This window comes from Pimephales promelas, chromosome 5 (genome assembly GCF_988280905.1).
Source record: "Pimephales promelas chromosome 5, fPimPro1.hap1.1, whole genome shotgun sequence".
Classification (NCBI taxonomy): Eukaryota; Metazoa; Chordata; class Actinopteri; order Cypriniformes; family Leuciscidae; genus Pimephales; species Pimephales promelas.
Window position 1 is genome coordinate 30,009,049 of NC_142773.1, and position 17,020 is coordinate 30,026,068.

The 17,020-nt window shown below is 37.7% G+C and overlaps 1 protein-coding gene across 1 annotated transcript in view; it reads left to right on the forward strand.

Annotated features, from left to right (window-relative positions):
- xkr4 (XK related 4) overlaps window positions 1-17,020 on the forward strand; it is a 55,881-nt gene that overhangs the window by 25,802 nt on the left and 13,059 nt on the right. Inside the window, exon 2 of the mRNA XM_039675673.2 lies at window positions 15,865-16,064. Coding sequence (XP_039531607.1) covers window positions 15,865-16,064 — 200 coding nt within the window. The remainder of the gene's footprint in view (window positions 1-15,864; window positions 16,065-17,020) is intronic.

The following is a 17,020-nucleotide window of genomic DNA, read 5'->3' on the forward strand; positions in this document are numbered from 1 at the left end:
TGGTTGTGAGCATTCTGAACTGCCGTTTCATAAGCACTTTGTTCAGTTGTCTTAGATCTAGAAAGGGTCTGAGACCCCCGTCTTTTTTCGGTACCAGAAAATATCTGCTGTATTGGCCCCCTTCGCTCTGAACTTGAGATAAAGTCTCTATTGTCCCTTTTCTTAATAGTTTCGCTATTTCGGCTCTACTTCGGTTTTACCGTAGTTTCGACCTCGGGACACCGAGCAAACTGCACCAAATAGCCTCTTTTTATAATATTCAGCACCCATTCTTCGAGGCATCTTTATGAAAGGCCAGCAGCTTCAGATGCAAAGGCTCGTCCCTCAGAAAGCTTTTCTCAGACGGCACGGCTTCTTCACTCCGGATCTAGAGATGCGTGAGCTTCACTGAAGAAATGAAAAACCAGATTACCGTATATCAGCCCATCGAGCTATATTTATAGTCCCAAGCATGAGCAAGCAAAAGTCAAGGCACAAAATTGGAATTTGCAGTGACAGATTTGAGAATTTGCAAGTGAATTATTGAGGTTGTATTGCAAATGTGAATGTAAGAATAAATGCAGATATATATTACATGTTTGAGACTGTATGAATGGGATGTGAATGGTATTTTACTCATTTGTGACTCCTTGTCTGCAGCTTCAAAATCAGAATATAGGTTTGTGATTATCTGCAAGTGCAAATGTCAACATTCAGCTTCAGATTTTTATTTTACAGGTTTTTACATTGGAGCTGTGAGTTTAAAAGTTCACATACAAGTATTATTGTACGAGTTCTCAAATTCACATCTACGTGCTCTCGAGTATTTCTACTCTTTTACCGTCATAGTCTCTCTCATGCATTGTTGCTTGCGCCCAGACAGTCTGTCTCGCGCTCTGGGGCTCATGGAGGCACGTGATCAGACAGTGGTTTACGGAGCGCTATATTGGCTTTGCAAAATAAAATAAAAATTATACGGAGCGTTCTGTAAACAGAAGGACGCATTTTAAATATCAAGCTAATTTGATCGTGGGAAGCCAAAATCGTGATTGTGATTAAAATTCGATAAATTGTGCAGCCCTACTGTGTCGGTGTCCGTGTCGGTCTCCGGTTCGGTCTCCGTTTCCTTGCCAATGTCTGTTTCCATTCCGGTGTCTGTGCAAGTGTCCATTCCGGTGTTTGTTGCAGTGTCCGTGCCAGTGCTGGTGTCCGTGCCGGTCTCCTTTCCGGTCTCCGTGTCCTTTCCGATGTCTGTGTCCGTGCAAGTGTTTGTTCCGGTGTCCTTTCTAGTGCCGGTGTCCGTTCCAGTCTCACTGTCAGTGTCCGTTCTGTTGTCCGTGGAAGTGTCCGTTCCACCGGTGTATGGACACCGGTGCCGGCGTGGAGACCAACACCGACACCGGAACATACACCGGCACCAGAGCGGAGACCGGTGTTCTGTCGATCTGTCCTACCTTGTCAGATTTTCCTACCGTAGCGCAAAATTATAGCCATATCTATCGGTTCATCCTACCTCGTCGTAAAATCCTACTGAGCGTTTCTGCTTCGCGTCTGTGACTAAGTACATAAAATATTTCAGTGTAACTTTGCCGAATTTTCTTATTAGGCCATGTTACGGTGATTTTACAGTGCAAAGTAAGTTACCTCTTCAGATTGTCCTATGAAATAAACGGTAGGATGATTTTACGTTGCAAAATGCCTCATCAGATTGTCCTACCAGTATGAAATAAACGAGTAGTATAATCGTGTGTGTGTTTATATTTTACACCAAACAATCAAATCAATTCCCTGCCAATTCATCAATTTAATGTGAGAGTAAACAGTTCTCATTACTGCTATTATATCTTTGTATAGTAATAATTGACATAAATAGTGAAAAACTTACCTCAGATGAAGAAGATCTCGCGCAAGTAGTAAAATATTATGGGCGTGTTGTTCAGCGTGACAAAAATGACGTATTATTGATGTGCGCATGCGCAGTAAGCCTTGGTAGGACAATCTGACGGGTAGGATGGAATGTCAGAACACCGGCACTGTCAAAAAACGTGAATTTTGACTTGGTTACATGAGACTTACCAACAGCGGTTACACAAACAAAACTAGACAAGATACAAAGACTAATGACTAACAAGAAACACCTGTGAAAAGTCAAGATGATCGACCAATAAGAATATGCATGTATCCTGTATATTTCGGCTGGCATCGACACATCAATATTAATCATTTACTTAATCGCCTGCTGTTGTTAAGGGCTGTTGAATTCGTTATTCATGGGGCTGTGGCCCAGTATCCTGCATTTCCTGTGGGGCTGTTTGCTGAGAGTGTGGTGAAGTTGAATCAGGCAGGATGAGTGAGCCGGGGAGTGCTGTGCATGAGGCCACTGGAACGTGGCTGGATGTTACCACAGGCTAAATGTAATTTTCTAAATCACTCATGTGTACACACACACACACACACACACTCTGTCTTTGCATTCTCCCAGTGTTTCCCTCACACAGCTATTTCTCTTTATCAGAACAGGGAATATACACTGTTTGAGAGAAATCCATGATTGAGTGTGATAAATATTTTAATTACTTAAAAAGGTAACAGCTGACTTGTTGTTCTCTGCCATGATATAAACTCTATCTGTTTACAGTTCTTAAAAAAGACAGCACAGTAGTGGAGCGCGGGGCATGTAACACAGACTTTTTACATCAGGATCTAGCAGGTTGTCTTTTCGCTCTTTTTCTCTTGCTGCCAGAATACGGTCTCCAGCGAATTGTTTTGATTATATTTCGTGAAGAGACTGGACAAAGAGTGTTTTGAGACCATGCAAGTAAATTTTTTCATCATAGATTTGTTTCGGTGTATACGTTTCCAAATCTAACTTTATATTGCCTTAATCACTGTCTTGTTGGCTCAAACATAGCACTGTTTTGAAACACGTCAGCAATTAGTATTACCTCCAGGAAATGTAAAAGTAGTTTATTGTTTATGGGACTTACAGAACAACATGTGTGTGCATCTATGAGTGAGTTTTATGTACAATCAGAGAGAGAAAGACCTCTAGGGGGCCTACCCAGCAGCCTCTTTGGTCACCGCGTGCCTGTCATCTTTCTCTCCATTGTTCTTGCTATCTCTCCTTCATTTGAGAACTATGGTAACAACGCGCTGTCACACTTTTTCTAATGCCACAGCTGAATCTTCCTTTGGCATGAGCGAATGACAGGCTTCTGTGAATCCATGACTTGTTGACTGATCTAATTTAGACCAACTACGTATCAGACAACCAGAAATTCAGTTCACTCAGTTCATTCTCCACCCTCCCAATTAGCTTTTTTTGTGACATTTAAGCTTCTATTACACAGCATGAATAACTGTTATGCGCTATCATTATTAATCTCATAATTAAAGGATATTATACAGTCATTTTTAAATTTGAGCTCTTGAAAACCAAATCGCATTTGATTGAATTATGTCTGGGGTGTGGGTGTGCGAATAAATTCAAAGGAACTGAATGTTTATTATGAATCTATTATGAGTTTAATAATTAAATTCCTGAATTACCACATTGGACCTGTTGTGAATTCAACTGTCCAATTGTTTTATATATATATATATATATATATATATATATATATATTTAGCTGGCCATTGCTGTCAGTCATGTACAGTTTGCCGCTGCAGTTTCCCCTCACAAGCTTCTAACTTATGTCCCTGCAATGACTGGTAAATGCAGGAAAGATGGGCCGTGTCAAGAATTTATTACACAGCAATATTCAGCGTCGGTGAGTATTTATGATGCGTCGTGTGCCAGTGACCTTCTTTTCGTCATAATGCAGCAAAAAGCCAGGCGTAATTGTTGAATAACAAGGTTCAATTGATTTGGAATGAGTCAGTCCCTCTTGGCAACTAGATAGCAGACATTTATCATTGGATGCGCTTTGGGCAGCTGTGTAAGTATATTGAATTCTGGCCTCCTGTCTGCAATGAGCCTCATGGGCCATGTGGATGTTTAGATTTCCAGTTCGAATTTATATCTGCTGCCATGCTGGAGTTTTACCTATGCCCTGAGACATTCTATTATACCTCTTTACAGTCAGTGCCAGACCTACTAAAGAGACCAAAATTAGCTGAGGATCATGTATTTTGGATTCTGTTCTCCGGGGTTTATGTTCAAGGTTTATAAGTCCATCGGGTTTATCAACTAGCTTGCTAGTGAATAACGTATTTTACTGGTCCAACAAGAACTAAAGTAGAACTAACCACCATAAGCTAGCCTTTTTAGAGTAGTAAATTAAATACCATGTTTATTTTCTTTTAAATATAAAAAATACAGTAAAAATGCATACATAATGTTAGCCTAAATGGTAAATTTCAAATACATTTTCAACAGTAATAATAAGCAGAAATGTTTTTGAGCACACCAACATAGCCTAATTTCAGAAGGATCATGTGACTGGAGTAATGATGCTGAAAATGTTGCCATCACAGGAATAAATTACATACGTATATACATAAATTAAAATATATTAAAGTAAGTTCCCCTGTAGTCAATAATGTTATCCCTTAAAACCCATCTTTGATCACCAAAATGACAAAAAATCTTCACGTAACTCACCCTTGTCTCATTTAGTACATGGGTCTATGAATATGCAAATTAGCCCTGCCTTCACTCACTCACACCAGAGATCCACTCACTGACAATGACACGTTGACGTAATTGGTTACAAGGTAGTTTGGAAACACCGGTGATTTCAAACCATGCTTTTAAAACTTACAGCAGTTTTAAAGAGAAAACACTCAGCATTGGTGTTGACTTATGATTTTGCTCATGGTTTTTCTTAAAGCGTATTAAAAACACCACACAGACAAATAACATTAAAAAGTTGATTTTAATTTGTCATAATATTTCAGAAAACTACTGTTTTTACTGTATTTTTGATTGTGATCGATGTAGATTTGGTGAGCATGATTGTGTGTTTAAAGAAATAGCTTTTTAACTCTGTTGTATAGCGCTATAGCTTGGCTTGTTATGGTGAATAAAATAGATTTTCAATCCGGTGTTTTTAACAGGAAGGTCCTGTAAGTGCTGGGATTACTCATCTCGTATTACATGAACAGAAAAGCAGCAAGGTCAAGAGGTGTTATGTCCCAAATAAAAAAAACAAACATATTTTTTTAACTTTGTTTCACGTTGATTCATGTGACTTTTGAATGAAGCCATGCAGTTTGAGAAGCAGTTTGAGGCCATCCCCACATGGTCTCATCCCATTCTGTTGATATGCAACCGTTTCTTATATGCCACCAGAATGTGGCATTAGTCCATCTGCCATTGTGTGACAGCGTGCTGCCTACACAGTGATACTGATATTACTTTAGGAGTGAGTCGGAGTAGAGCAGGCATCCTTCCATGCATCGCCAGCATATTGCTGTGAGTGTAATCTTTCACTTCTATGAGTGATGATGGCTTTTAAATCTTGGGTTTATATTTATATTTATTTTTTATTTTTTTAGTTCCAGCAGATTGCTTTTAAAATACTAGTATACAGCATTGCCTGGCAATAAATTAATAAGCAAAGGTGTTTTATGAGTTTTAGTGTGCATAAGTTGTGTGAATTGGGACTGGCACTGTATAGACATTCTCAGTATTAAGTATTATTTTTCATTCTACACTTAAGGGTAAAAAGAAGTTTGAAATACCATTACAGCTACATACTGTTAACGAATATATATATATATATTAATTATGTTATGTTTTATACTCTTGATGGTTTCGTTTCACCCCTATTGCTGAGCACTTTTTTCTGCTTTGTGGCTGTTTTGTAGAGATTTTTTGTTCATTCTTTTGTCAATTTCCCATTTAATTCCTATAGTCATTTTTGACTGAAGAGCAAAAGTGTGACAAATTTTTGTACGACCACTTAACCTGTTTGAATAAATTTTAATAAAAATATTTTTTTGGTGTGTGTATAAACATACCTAATGCCATAAAAGTCACCAAGTTTCAAAACCCGATTAAGTTGTGATTTATTTTATTTATTTATTTAATTCAAAACAAAAAAAAACAGTCAGAAATGATAGAAGAGCACCTGAGGGTACTAGTAAACTTTATTATTATGAAATTTATTATAAATGCCAGTTTCCGTATTTAAAATATTAGAGAATCACCACTTAGTATCCTGAGCTTAGAGAAATCTCCATCAGAGCCATAGCTTTGTGGGCAGCACATCAAAATACAACTGCACCTCAGACAGCACTAGTTGGAGTCCCAGCTAAAGGTGCTCTCCTGCTCCTGTCCTGTTCTCAGTTTACTCATTTTTTGTCTCATTTTATCTACTTTTATTTCTCCTAAGGATTTTTCAAGACATGTAACAGCTTAAAAAAAATCACAAGTGATGATGTTACGTCAGAAAATAAAACATGCAAATTTTGAGCTTGTGTTCACAACAAACCTAATTTCAGCCATTTAACCAAAAACTCATTTAAAAAAAACATTGACTTCGGAACAAAGGCTAAAATGCTAACTCTTTTCCACGGTTTGGCTTAAAAAGTGAAGCAATACCTACACCTCTTTATTACATAATAGCCTTTGACTAATGGCTATACTTCGATATCACAAAGTGTCTTAATTCTCCCTTTGGATTTGGTGGACCCCTGGCGCTCAGCAACGAGATGAAGAGCAGGTGTGTTCCTTCGCGTGGGCCTAGACTGTCTGCAGCTGTCACTCATGCAGTCCTGCTCACCTTCCACTGTAAAAGCAAAGTCCTGTTCTTCACTCACTGCTTCTCCTGTTGCCATTAACAGGTCAAGTTCTTTCAGGCGTGAAAAGTCTGCCTGGAAATGCACGTCACTCAATAACCTCAGCGTATAAACCCAAATCCTCCGGAGTTATAGTACACATAACTTCAATGGATTGAGCATGATTTCATACCATGACGGACCAGTGCAGACTTGTTGATTGAATTTCTCTCCTCTGAATCTCAATGAGTGACCACCTTTGAGGGAGGTATATAGTGAGGCGAAAGCTGCATTTGAAGAGGATGAATGATTTGACCGTAACAGATACACTGTAAACTAGACAGCGTACATAACACTTCACAGATGTTTCCATCGGAGCATCCTAAAACCGAATTCTTTGAGTGAGCATGACTTGCATTTCTGGCTCACTTGGTGACCTAGATGAGCTAAAATATAACCAAAAAAAAAATGAAATAACACTATTTTCAAAAACTTTATTTATTGATTATTGATTTATGATTATTTATATAATAATAATAATAATAATAATAATGCAAAAAATATATAATGCCACTGCCTAGAAACATCCTGTCTGTGTATAAACTTCTTTAATGTGCAGAGAGAGAGTCTGGAACCTCAATGGAATTATGAATAAACAATGACCCAATACCCATTCATAATGTAAGTGTACTATAGAGGGTTCATTCCCTGGTCAGGAGGATATGCGTTTGCCCTGAAATAACCATCCGCTGCCTACAGATCCTGCCATTGCTTTTTTTTTATGTGGTGCCGGTTTCTTGAATAGAGTCGCTGTCTCCCGATTCAGGATCCTGAAGTCTTGTAAACACATAGTGCTGCATAGTAATACCCACATTATCTGTTCATTCCTATAGCAATTACATGCACATTTGATATATATATATATATATATATATATATATATTCCGGATTATTTGATGAATAGAAAGTGGAAAAGCACAGCGTGTGTGTTAGAGATGCACAATTCTAGATACATTTTGAATCACATTTTTTTTTGTTTAAAATGGAAATCACGATTCTCCCATGATCCTAAATAGACAACTAAGCAAAATAACATGTAATTTACAGTCTATTTAAAAATTATTTAATTAATTTGAATGAATTACTTTTTAAAACAAATCGGTTTTAATGAATGATTCAATGACTCGCTCATTACGACTTCACTTGTTTCATATTGGATGATTCAGATGGAGTGTAAAAAATATTTTTTTATTTGTCAGCATTGAATCGTTTATTGAATTATTCAATTTAGCCGCCACTTATTGGTGTAATGTTGTAATCAGTACAATCTTTATTATAAGCTTCATTACCTTCTAAAGTTGATTTGATTTTGATCGCTACCGTAGACATCAGTGTTTATGTCCAAACTAAACCTTTATCCCATTACTTCTGTGATAATATGAACTATTGTAACACATAAATAATGATGTTATAGTGTGATTGAAAAGACTGCTTGTGAAGCTGCTTTATTCCTATACAGTACAGTACATGACATCTGCTCTCTCTGAATCATCGGCAGCGCCAACACAGATTTGAATGTTCTGCTGAGATTGTGTTTTGTCAAACGTTTAGTAGACAACTGAATCATTGTAATTTAGGAATCAGATTTGAATTGAGATTTGCGATCTTTTTAATGATTAATCGTGCAGCTTTTATAGGAATATTCCATTAAACAATAGTTGAATGGGTTGTCTAAGCTGTTTTTAATTGATAATGTGCCTTAAATTATTGATTGTTGAACGTTGAGCTCCACACTGTGCCAAGGGATGATGCGCTTGTGAAAGTTTGTGATGGCTAGTAGTGGCAATGGTTGGGGAGTTTAAATGAGACAGTGATGAAGAAGGAACCCTCTAGCCTGAAGTGAAAAAGAGAAATGTCAGGATGAAGAGGAAGCATCCTGCACAGCTTCAGGCCACAGATCAGCCTGACCAAACCAACAGCCTTTAATGTACAGTTAGAGACACACAGGAATGTGGTTTGTGTGATGTCATTCTCACTGGATTCCTCCAGGCTGGTGTGTGCATTGTGTTAGTGTGTTTTTAGCTTTCTAATTATAAATCTTATAAAAGTCCCCTAACCTCCTTTTACACCTTACAATTTCATATTTATAATTCAAAATATATGTGTAGAGGATTATCATTAGTTATCAAAATGTTCTGACTGTTCTGAATGATTTTTTTTTCCTTCAGGTTTTACATGTATTTTTATTTATCGTTATTTATTTTAAAATAAATTCTGTTGAGCTAGCAAACCAATCAACAATCTATTTAACTTTACTTTAATTACATTTAAATTATGTATCTTTTATTTATTTTTTAGGCTACATACATTGATTTTTTTGCCAGCTATACTTAAGTTTTACATTCACCCAGTCCTTTTTATAGTCCTCTTTTGGAAACGGGGCGGGTAACAGCAGCTAATTTGCATTTAAAGGTACATACACGGAAACAGCTTGTTTTTGCTCACACCCAAATAGGGGCAAACTGGACATTCTATAATAAATTAGGCTATCTGTGGGGCATTTTGAGCTGAAACTTCACGGATACATTCTGGGGACACCTGAGACATTACATCTTGTAAAAAGGGGGATAATAGGTCCCCTTTGACCTATCTACTTTTTCTGTGCTTTTTAAACCTCTGCACATGGCAATCTTCCACTAATGTGTGATCTGATTGTACACTCACCTAAAGGATTATTCATTTTACGTGGCATTGATTCAACAAGGTGCTGAAAGCATTCTTTAGAAATGTTGGCCCATATTGATTGGATAGCATCTTGCAGTGTATATAGATTTGTGGGATGCACATTCAGGGCACGAAGCTCCCATTCCACCACATCCCAAAGATGTTCTATTGGGTTGAGATCTGGTGACTGTGGGGGCGATTTTAGTACAGTGAACTCATTGTCATGTTCAAGAAACCACTTTGAAATGATTCAAGCTTTGTAACATGCTGGAAGTAGCCATCAGGGGATGGGCACATGGTGGCCATAAAGGGATAGACATGGTCAGAAAAAATCCTCAGGTTGGCCGTGACATTTATACGATGCCCAATTTGCACTTAGTGTGCCAAGAAAACATCCCCCACAGACCATTACATCAACACCAGCCTGCACAGTGGTAACAAAGCATGATGGATCCATGGTCTCATTCTGTTTATGCAAAATTCTGACTCTGAAAATTTCTCAAAATTCCATCTGAATGTCTCAACAGAAATCGAGACTCATCAGACCAGGCAACATTTTTCCAGTCTTCAACTGCCCAATTTTTTTTTTTTTGGCTCTTGCAAATTTTAGCCTTGTAGTGGAGATGAGTGGTACCCGGTGGGGTCTTCTACTGTTTTAGCCCATCCGCCTCAAGGTTGTGTGTGTTGTGGCTTCAAAAATGCTTTGTTGACGAGTGGTTACTTCAGTCAAAGTTGCTCTTCTATCAGCTTGAGTCAGTCGGGCCATTTTCCTCTGACCTCTAGCATCAACAGGGCTTTTTCTCCCACAGAACTGCTGCATACTGGATGTTTTCCCCTTTTCCCACCATTCTTTGAAAACCCCAGAAATGTTTGTACGTGAAAGTCCCTGTAACTGAACAGATTGTGAAATACTCCGATCGGCCCGTCTGGCACCAAAAACCATGCCATGCTCAAAATTGCTGAAATCACCATCAGATTGTGTTAGGGGGGCGGGATTATTAGGCCATTTTAATCTGACAATTAACCGGAGAGATTTAATTAAGTCGGACGTTTCATTTTTTTTTTTCCGACCAATGTCCGGTAATTACCGAACAACAGAAACCCTGGTTTGAATCATGATTTCCTGAAGCAATTGCGTTATTTATGTTACCCGCCCCCACCCCTCTGATTGACATAGTGCTGAATTGCAGGAATAATCCAATCAAGGTAAGAGGATGCACATCAACATCTGTCTAATGTCACACTTTGAGAAGCATGCAGTAATATGATGCAGTGGCTAGCCAGACCTCTTGGACCTATGGTTTCAGGTAGACCGTATAAGAATGGGATACATATTGCAGTGATGGAAACGGAGACGATCAGTGGCTTATCTGAAATCCAAACAGCGGCCATATGAGAGGCCTCTCTTAGTTTGGCCTTTAGGGTGAGTGGTGGAAATGCCAGGAGTCTGCGTGTCTGTGAGCACATGCCTCGTCTGCAGCTCACTTATCTGATAAAGAAGCTGGACAGACGCCCACTCTTAAGTCATACTTCCGGCTGACTACCTTTGTCATGGTGGTTTTCCTTTGAATCGGTCACTACTGATATGATTCCCATGATGACAGAGTCAGACAATATCATCTATAGACTTGATTTGCCATTATTGCTTAATTTATATTTAAATAGAATTGACCTTTATTTGAAAGCTTCATAAACACTTGTTTATGTTTATAGCTGAACACTGCATGCTATCTGTTGGGTTGCCTACGTAAGGCAAGGCAGTATCAAGAAAAGGGTCACGGTTTAGATTCCTGTGAACATCCAACATGACAGATTTAGAACAGTGTTTTCTAATGTAGCCCCACAGCCACATCAGTAAGACACAGTATGCATTCATTGCAGCCAAACCATAAATGTGCTCCATAAGCTGATTAGTGAATACCATCCTGAATGATCATTAAAGTTATTAATGGCCCTTATTACAATAATTCACTAAACACAAATCACTAATCAATACTGTGGGTGAATAACAGAGCAGTTTGGAAAATAGTGTTGGGACATGGTATAATTTATTTACATTTAGTATTACTTATTGTAAATTGTTTAAAAATATATATGTTTTAACATCCCTACATTATTATTTTTTAAAATAACTTCTCTTTTATAGATTTATATCTAGTTCAGTCATAAAACTAGAGGGCTGATTGTTCCTTTACATGCAATCTGGAAGTGATCACATTATAGATGATTGGCCTCTGCTGATCCAGTGAGATTGTTTGCTCAGCGTTCAAATAATCTGATTCAGTGTTTGCTTTTGGCTAGTCCAGTTGCACAATATCATATTTACTCTGAAACCTTCCACCTCCCCCAGCCCCACCTGCCTATATCTGATATGGTAGTATGTATCTCTATTCACGCAGCAGGAGCATGTAGTGTATCTATTGGCAGCAGCAGTATCGGCTATAATCAACAGTAGCATCTCTGTAGAAGATCTAGTCCGCCAAGACCAAATAGATTAAAGGGGTCATGTATTCGCTATATAAATAGTTGCTTCCTGGTTTGTAACAGGCTTGAGTATTTCTGGTGAACTGTCAGCTGTCAAGATGTCAATCTATACTCGCTGCCTTGAAGCGGCAGTGCGGAGTGCAGGTAAACTGATAATCTCTTCCTCTTTTCTACTAGTTATAGCAGGAAATAAACATGAGTAAACATCAGAAGATATGTTGAAAGATATAGACCAACGTACTGAAATGCAGTATCATGTCTCGTTTTCACTCAATCATGTAAAAAAGGTTGAAATTTACTTCACCGTCTGATGTTCAGCTGTAAGCTGCCTGTCAAGTTGGGCAAATAAAGCAATAAAGAACAGAAAAAAAAAAAAAACAGAAAGGCAATCGCATTTTATAATTGATCTAACATCAAATAACAACGGCTTTTAAACCAACATTTCTTGTGTAGAAAGGGAATGATCCATTTTATTTATGATCCATTTCTTTTGTTGTTGGTCATCAGTGTGGAATGTGTTTATTGATGGTCAAATTGAATTTTGCTGAGGAGGAACACTGAAGGACGCAACGGTACTGTTCTCACAATGCTGAAATATAAACGTCTTTTTTATCTTGTTTTACATTTAAACAACGAAATTGATTAGGCCTGAATATTTAACTGACCATATTCTATTATAAACTACTATTGATGACACCTTGTTAAAGCTATACCTCAGAAAACTGAAGACACCGCCACACCAACAAATAACTTTTCCAGAAGTTTTCCAGTTGGCTTATATTACTGTGGAAGTTCATAAGGACGTTCCATGCCTGTTACTTGATTTTTTTTTGACATGCAAAAGGTCTTTGTACTATTAAAACATACTGTGAGTTTTAGAACTCAACTTCTTTGTTAGTCCAAAAACAGCTATTATTGAAACCAAGCTCCGAAAATAACTAATTTCGGATTTTGTTACATCATGGTGTAATAGTTCTATACAAAAGTCTGCTTTGGCAGAATCAGATAAACGATTATGTCTATTGAACTTTGATTGAGAAGAGTGATCCTGTATCTCTCTTAATATATATATATATATATATATATATATATATATATATTTTACAATTGCTATTCATTATTTTATTTTTTTACCCATTTGACAGCCCTAATATTTTTAAAGTCTTAAATTAAAATGATGTTATAGAATTATCAAAGCAAAATCAAAAAACATTCTGGTAAAATCAAAAATCAAAAAAACATTCAATGGTAAAAGCTCCTTGGACCTGAATCCAAAGTAAGCATGCAGAAATAGACTAGAAGATGTTGATACAGTTCCTTTATTTTCAAGGATGTGTTCCACAAACACGAATACCTATGTTTTTTTCTGTCCATAAGTCAACTTATCCTTTTATGTTTTACTTGTAAAATCAATTGCCTCTAAATTGATTGAAGTCGGCAAGTAGTGTACTATAAAATCATCCTTTGCATACAAACAATCAAAGTGAAAACTGTAGCAGAGAGAATCTGGTAGACAGAGGGGGTGGCAGCCACTCTCAGAGAAGTCAATGACAAAACATTGCAAACAAGACTACAGTATATCCCCATTAGCATTTGTACACAATTTGATCTGTGTGTGAATGTCTTCATATTCAATAACAATTCTGTTGATTGCCAGTGGTTTTGTAGATTTGGGGAAACCCTCTTGGTAAAGAAACTGGGGAGAGAATAGTGCAGGTGTTTTGAAGTGTGTGTCTGCTCTTGGATGTATGCCAATCAGGGTCGGAGGGTAAACTACAAGGTAGAGATTGCTGGGGAAAGTGTAGGGATAGGTCACTTGACAAAGACACACCACTAGAAGCAAATGCCTTTAGCACTACACCTACAGTAACTCGCCATTCACCAACAATCCATTATTATTAGCAGGTGACAGCGTTTTTAAAAGACCTTCGTGTCGCTTGTACTGTTCTGAGTGTGTTTGCTTGCGACAGACTATCATGTTAAGGCTTTGCTTTCCCTGGAACTTTCTGGTGATTTGTTGCAAAGAGGCCATTTTTGCCATATAGCAATTCTTACAGATGTACCAGCTTTTTGCTTGCCAGACATTTTGAAAGTGATTTTTTTTTTTTAATGTTTTATCTATTATCTTAAGTTTATAGGTACACGTGAACTCTTGCAACAAATATAGCTGTAGCATTTAGGGTATTATGTAATTGTGTTTAGTTTCTTTGTTAAATGGTAAATATCGGGATATAAACCTGACTGTAAACCTCATCTGCATTCATTGCCTTATCTCAAATGTGCATATTACAATTTTGAATTTACATTTGGAGGAAGATATGATAATTAATTTGAAATACCTCAGTTTTTGGACAAGAACATATTTACTTTAATGCAAGCAAGCTATTGACGAGCTGCCCTTACAAAAAAGAATATATACTTCAAGTTAATTTTATTAAGTATGCTTAAAGTTCAAGTATATTTTAAGTATACTTTACGAAGTAAGTACTGTAAAATATCAATGTTATAGTAGTGTATACTACTTGGTCCACATTTTAGACTTAAAGTGGGTAAGTTTAATTAAAAAAGCAACATTTTGTACAAAAAAAGAAAACAGTAATTTTGTCAAAGACAACATCTGGATCAGATCCAGAGCGATGAACTAAACATATGGAGAAGATCACATTCATAAACACCCATAAATCTTCACAGTCATTACCTCTTCATGGGTTTTGACATTTCATTTGGCAGTTTTGATGCGGTTTAATGTTTGATGACCACATTATTTTTACATTTGCTTGAGCAATCTTCTATCACTTGTTTCTGCTTCTTCTGCAAACATGGATAACCGTGAAATCGGCACAAAAATTCACATTCTCAGAATTAGGAGCACATTTTTTTTTTTTTTCAAAAGATTGAGTACACGTATTTGCCAAATACAATATACTTAGACTTATCCGTCAGTACAAGTCATGCATGCAAGTGTATTTCTGAGAAGCACATAAAAAGTAGACAAAGTATACTTTCTTATTTTTAGTTAACATTTACATTTATTTATTTACATTTATTCATTTAGAATATGCTTTTATCCAAAGCGACTTACAAATAAGGACAATGAAAGCAGTTAATAGCACAACAATATGCAAGTGTTATGACCCTTCCCCGTGTAATCTAACACAGTTTTTTAAGATAATAGATGTTTGTATTAATGGATCAAGTGTTGCCGAAAAAGATGCGTCTTCAGCCATTTCTTGAAAGTGGCTATGGACTCAGCAGCTCTGGTTGAGTTGGACAGGTCATTCTACCAGCAGGGAACAGTCATGGTAAAGGTCCACGAAAGAGATTTTGTGCCTCTTTGTGATGGTACCAAAGGCGACGTTCACTTGCATAACGCGCGTTTCTGGATGCCACATACGTCTGAAGTAATGAGTTTAGGTAGGAGGGAGCAAAAGCCAGTGGTTGTTCTGTAGTCAAAAGTCAGTGACTTGAATTTGATACGAGCGGCAACTGGCAACCACAGCACAGAGCAAGCTGGAAGACCAGCCAGTAGAGCATTACAATTACAAAGTATACACAGTTGAATAAACTTGTTTTTTGAAAGGGTGTGCATGCAAAAAGTTGGCAGTATTTAACTCTAACAATGACATAACTTTACAATAACTGAGTGTTCTATTTTTTGGTCAAATCATAGATGCTTTGTTGAGTCATTAGCTTTGACATTAATGTATCTCGTCAGCAGTTCAAAATGGGTCCACCCGCTGCATATCTTGTTTACAAAACAAAGCAGGGACCAACATAGCTGGGAACAGTCTGTCTGGTTGTAAGGTCACGGAAAGAAAAGCAGACAAAACATTGAGATATTCTAGCCGAGTGTCTGCAGCGGAAGCATATTCTGCTCACTTATTGAGAGTTCAGTGAGAGTTCAGGGAGAAAGAGAGATTTTAAATGGGTTTTCTTTCTTTTTTTCTTGCACAGGTACTTCCACGCCATCTACCTGGGCATCAGGAGCAGACAGAGCGGAGAGAATGACCGTTGGAGGTTTTACTGGAGGATGGTGTACGAGTATGCAGATGTCAGCATGCTCCACCTACTGGCCACGTTCTTGGAGAGCGCCCCTCAGCTGGTGCTCCAGCTGTGTATCATCATACAGACTCACAAGCTCCAGGCTGTGCAAGGTAGCACAACACACACACACACACACACAGTCCCTATCAGACCCGACCCCAGCCTCTAAACATAACCCTAACAGAATGAAAAACACTAGATTTAAATATAAACATGATTTGACTGATTTATAAACTCACTTATCTAGCGAGTTCCGGCTGTGTGTTCAACAGGTTTTAATTAAGAGTAGTGAGGACATTATTGAATAGTAAGAACATTTTGGACTCAAACTTTCCTTGCCTTTTAAAAACCCATACTTGTTGGCTAGGCTGGGAGACCATTTAGCCACCTTTACCTGGTTTAAGCTCTCTTTTTCAACAGGGATCCCAGTATTTTATCATTATATTGTTACTCTTATATATGTGTCTTTGTAAGGATGAGGGTAGGACAGCACTGAGGAGAACATCGGGTTTACTGTCATCCTTCACTTTACACATCTCATCCTGTCTGTATAACAGTGATGGAGAGTTGTGGAGTCAACTGCCACTGAACCTTAAAGACTGCTGCAGAGGAGAGAAGGGGAGTGCTTTTTCAAGAGCATTGCCAAAGTGGGCTTTTATTAGGGAGAAAGCAAGCTTTCAAAGCAATGCTTTTTTTGGGGAAAGCACCATTTTGGGGTATTGTGAAAAGGAATTAACTATGGAATTCTGAGAGAATAATTATAACTTTGTTTAGCATTCAACAAAGTACCTTTTGCTCATAAATCCTGTAGTGTCAGCCGTCTATAAGACCTGGAAAAAGTCATCTATTAAATTTCCCGTTCATTTCAATAACAGTTACTCCACTGACACATGACCCTCTGGAAGAATGTGATTTGAAATCTGCCATCTTGCTCATGGGCATGTGAGTTCCAGATAGTTTTCCCCCCATTTTTACCAGGGTCGGGTTAAAAAAAAACCCCTTAAGGTAAGAAACCCTTTGAATTAAAGATCACTAAGATTTTTTTTTACAACCACTGAGCTGTAAA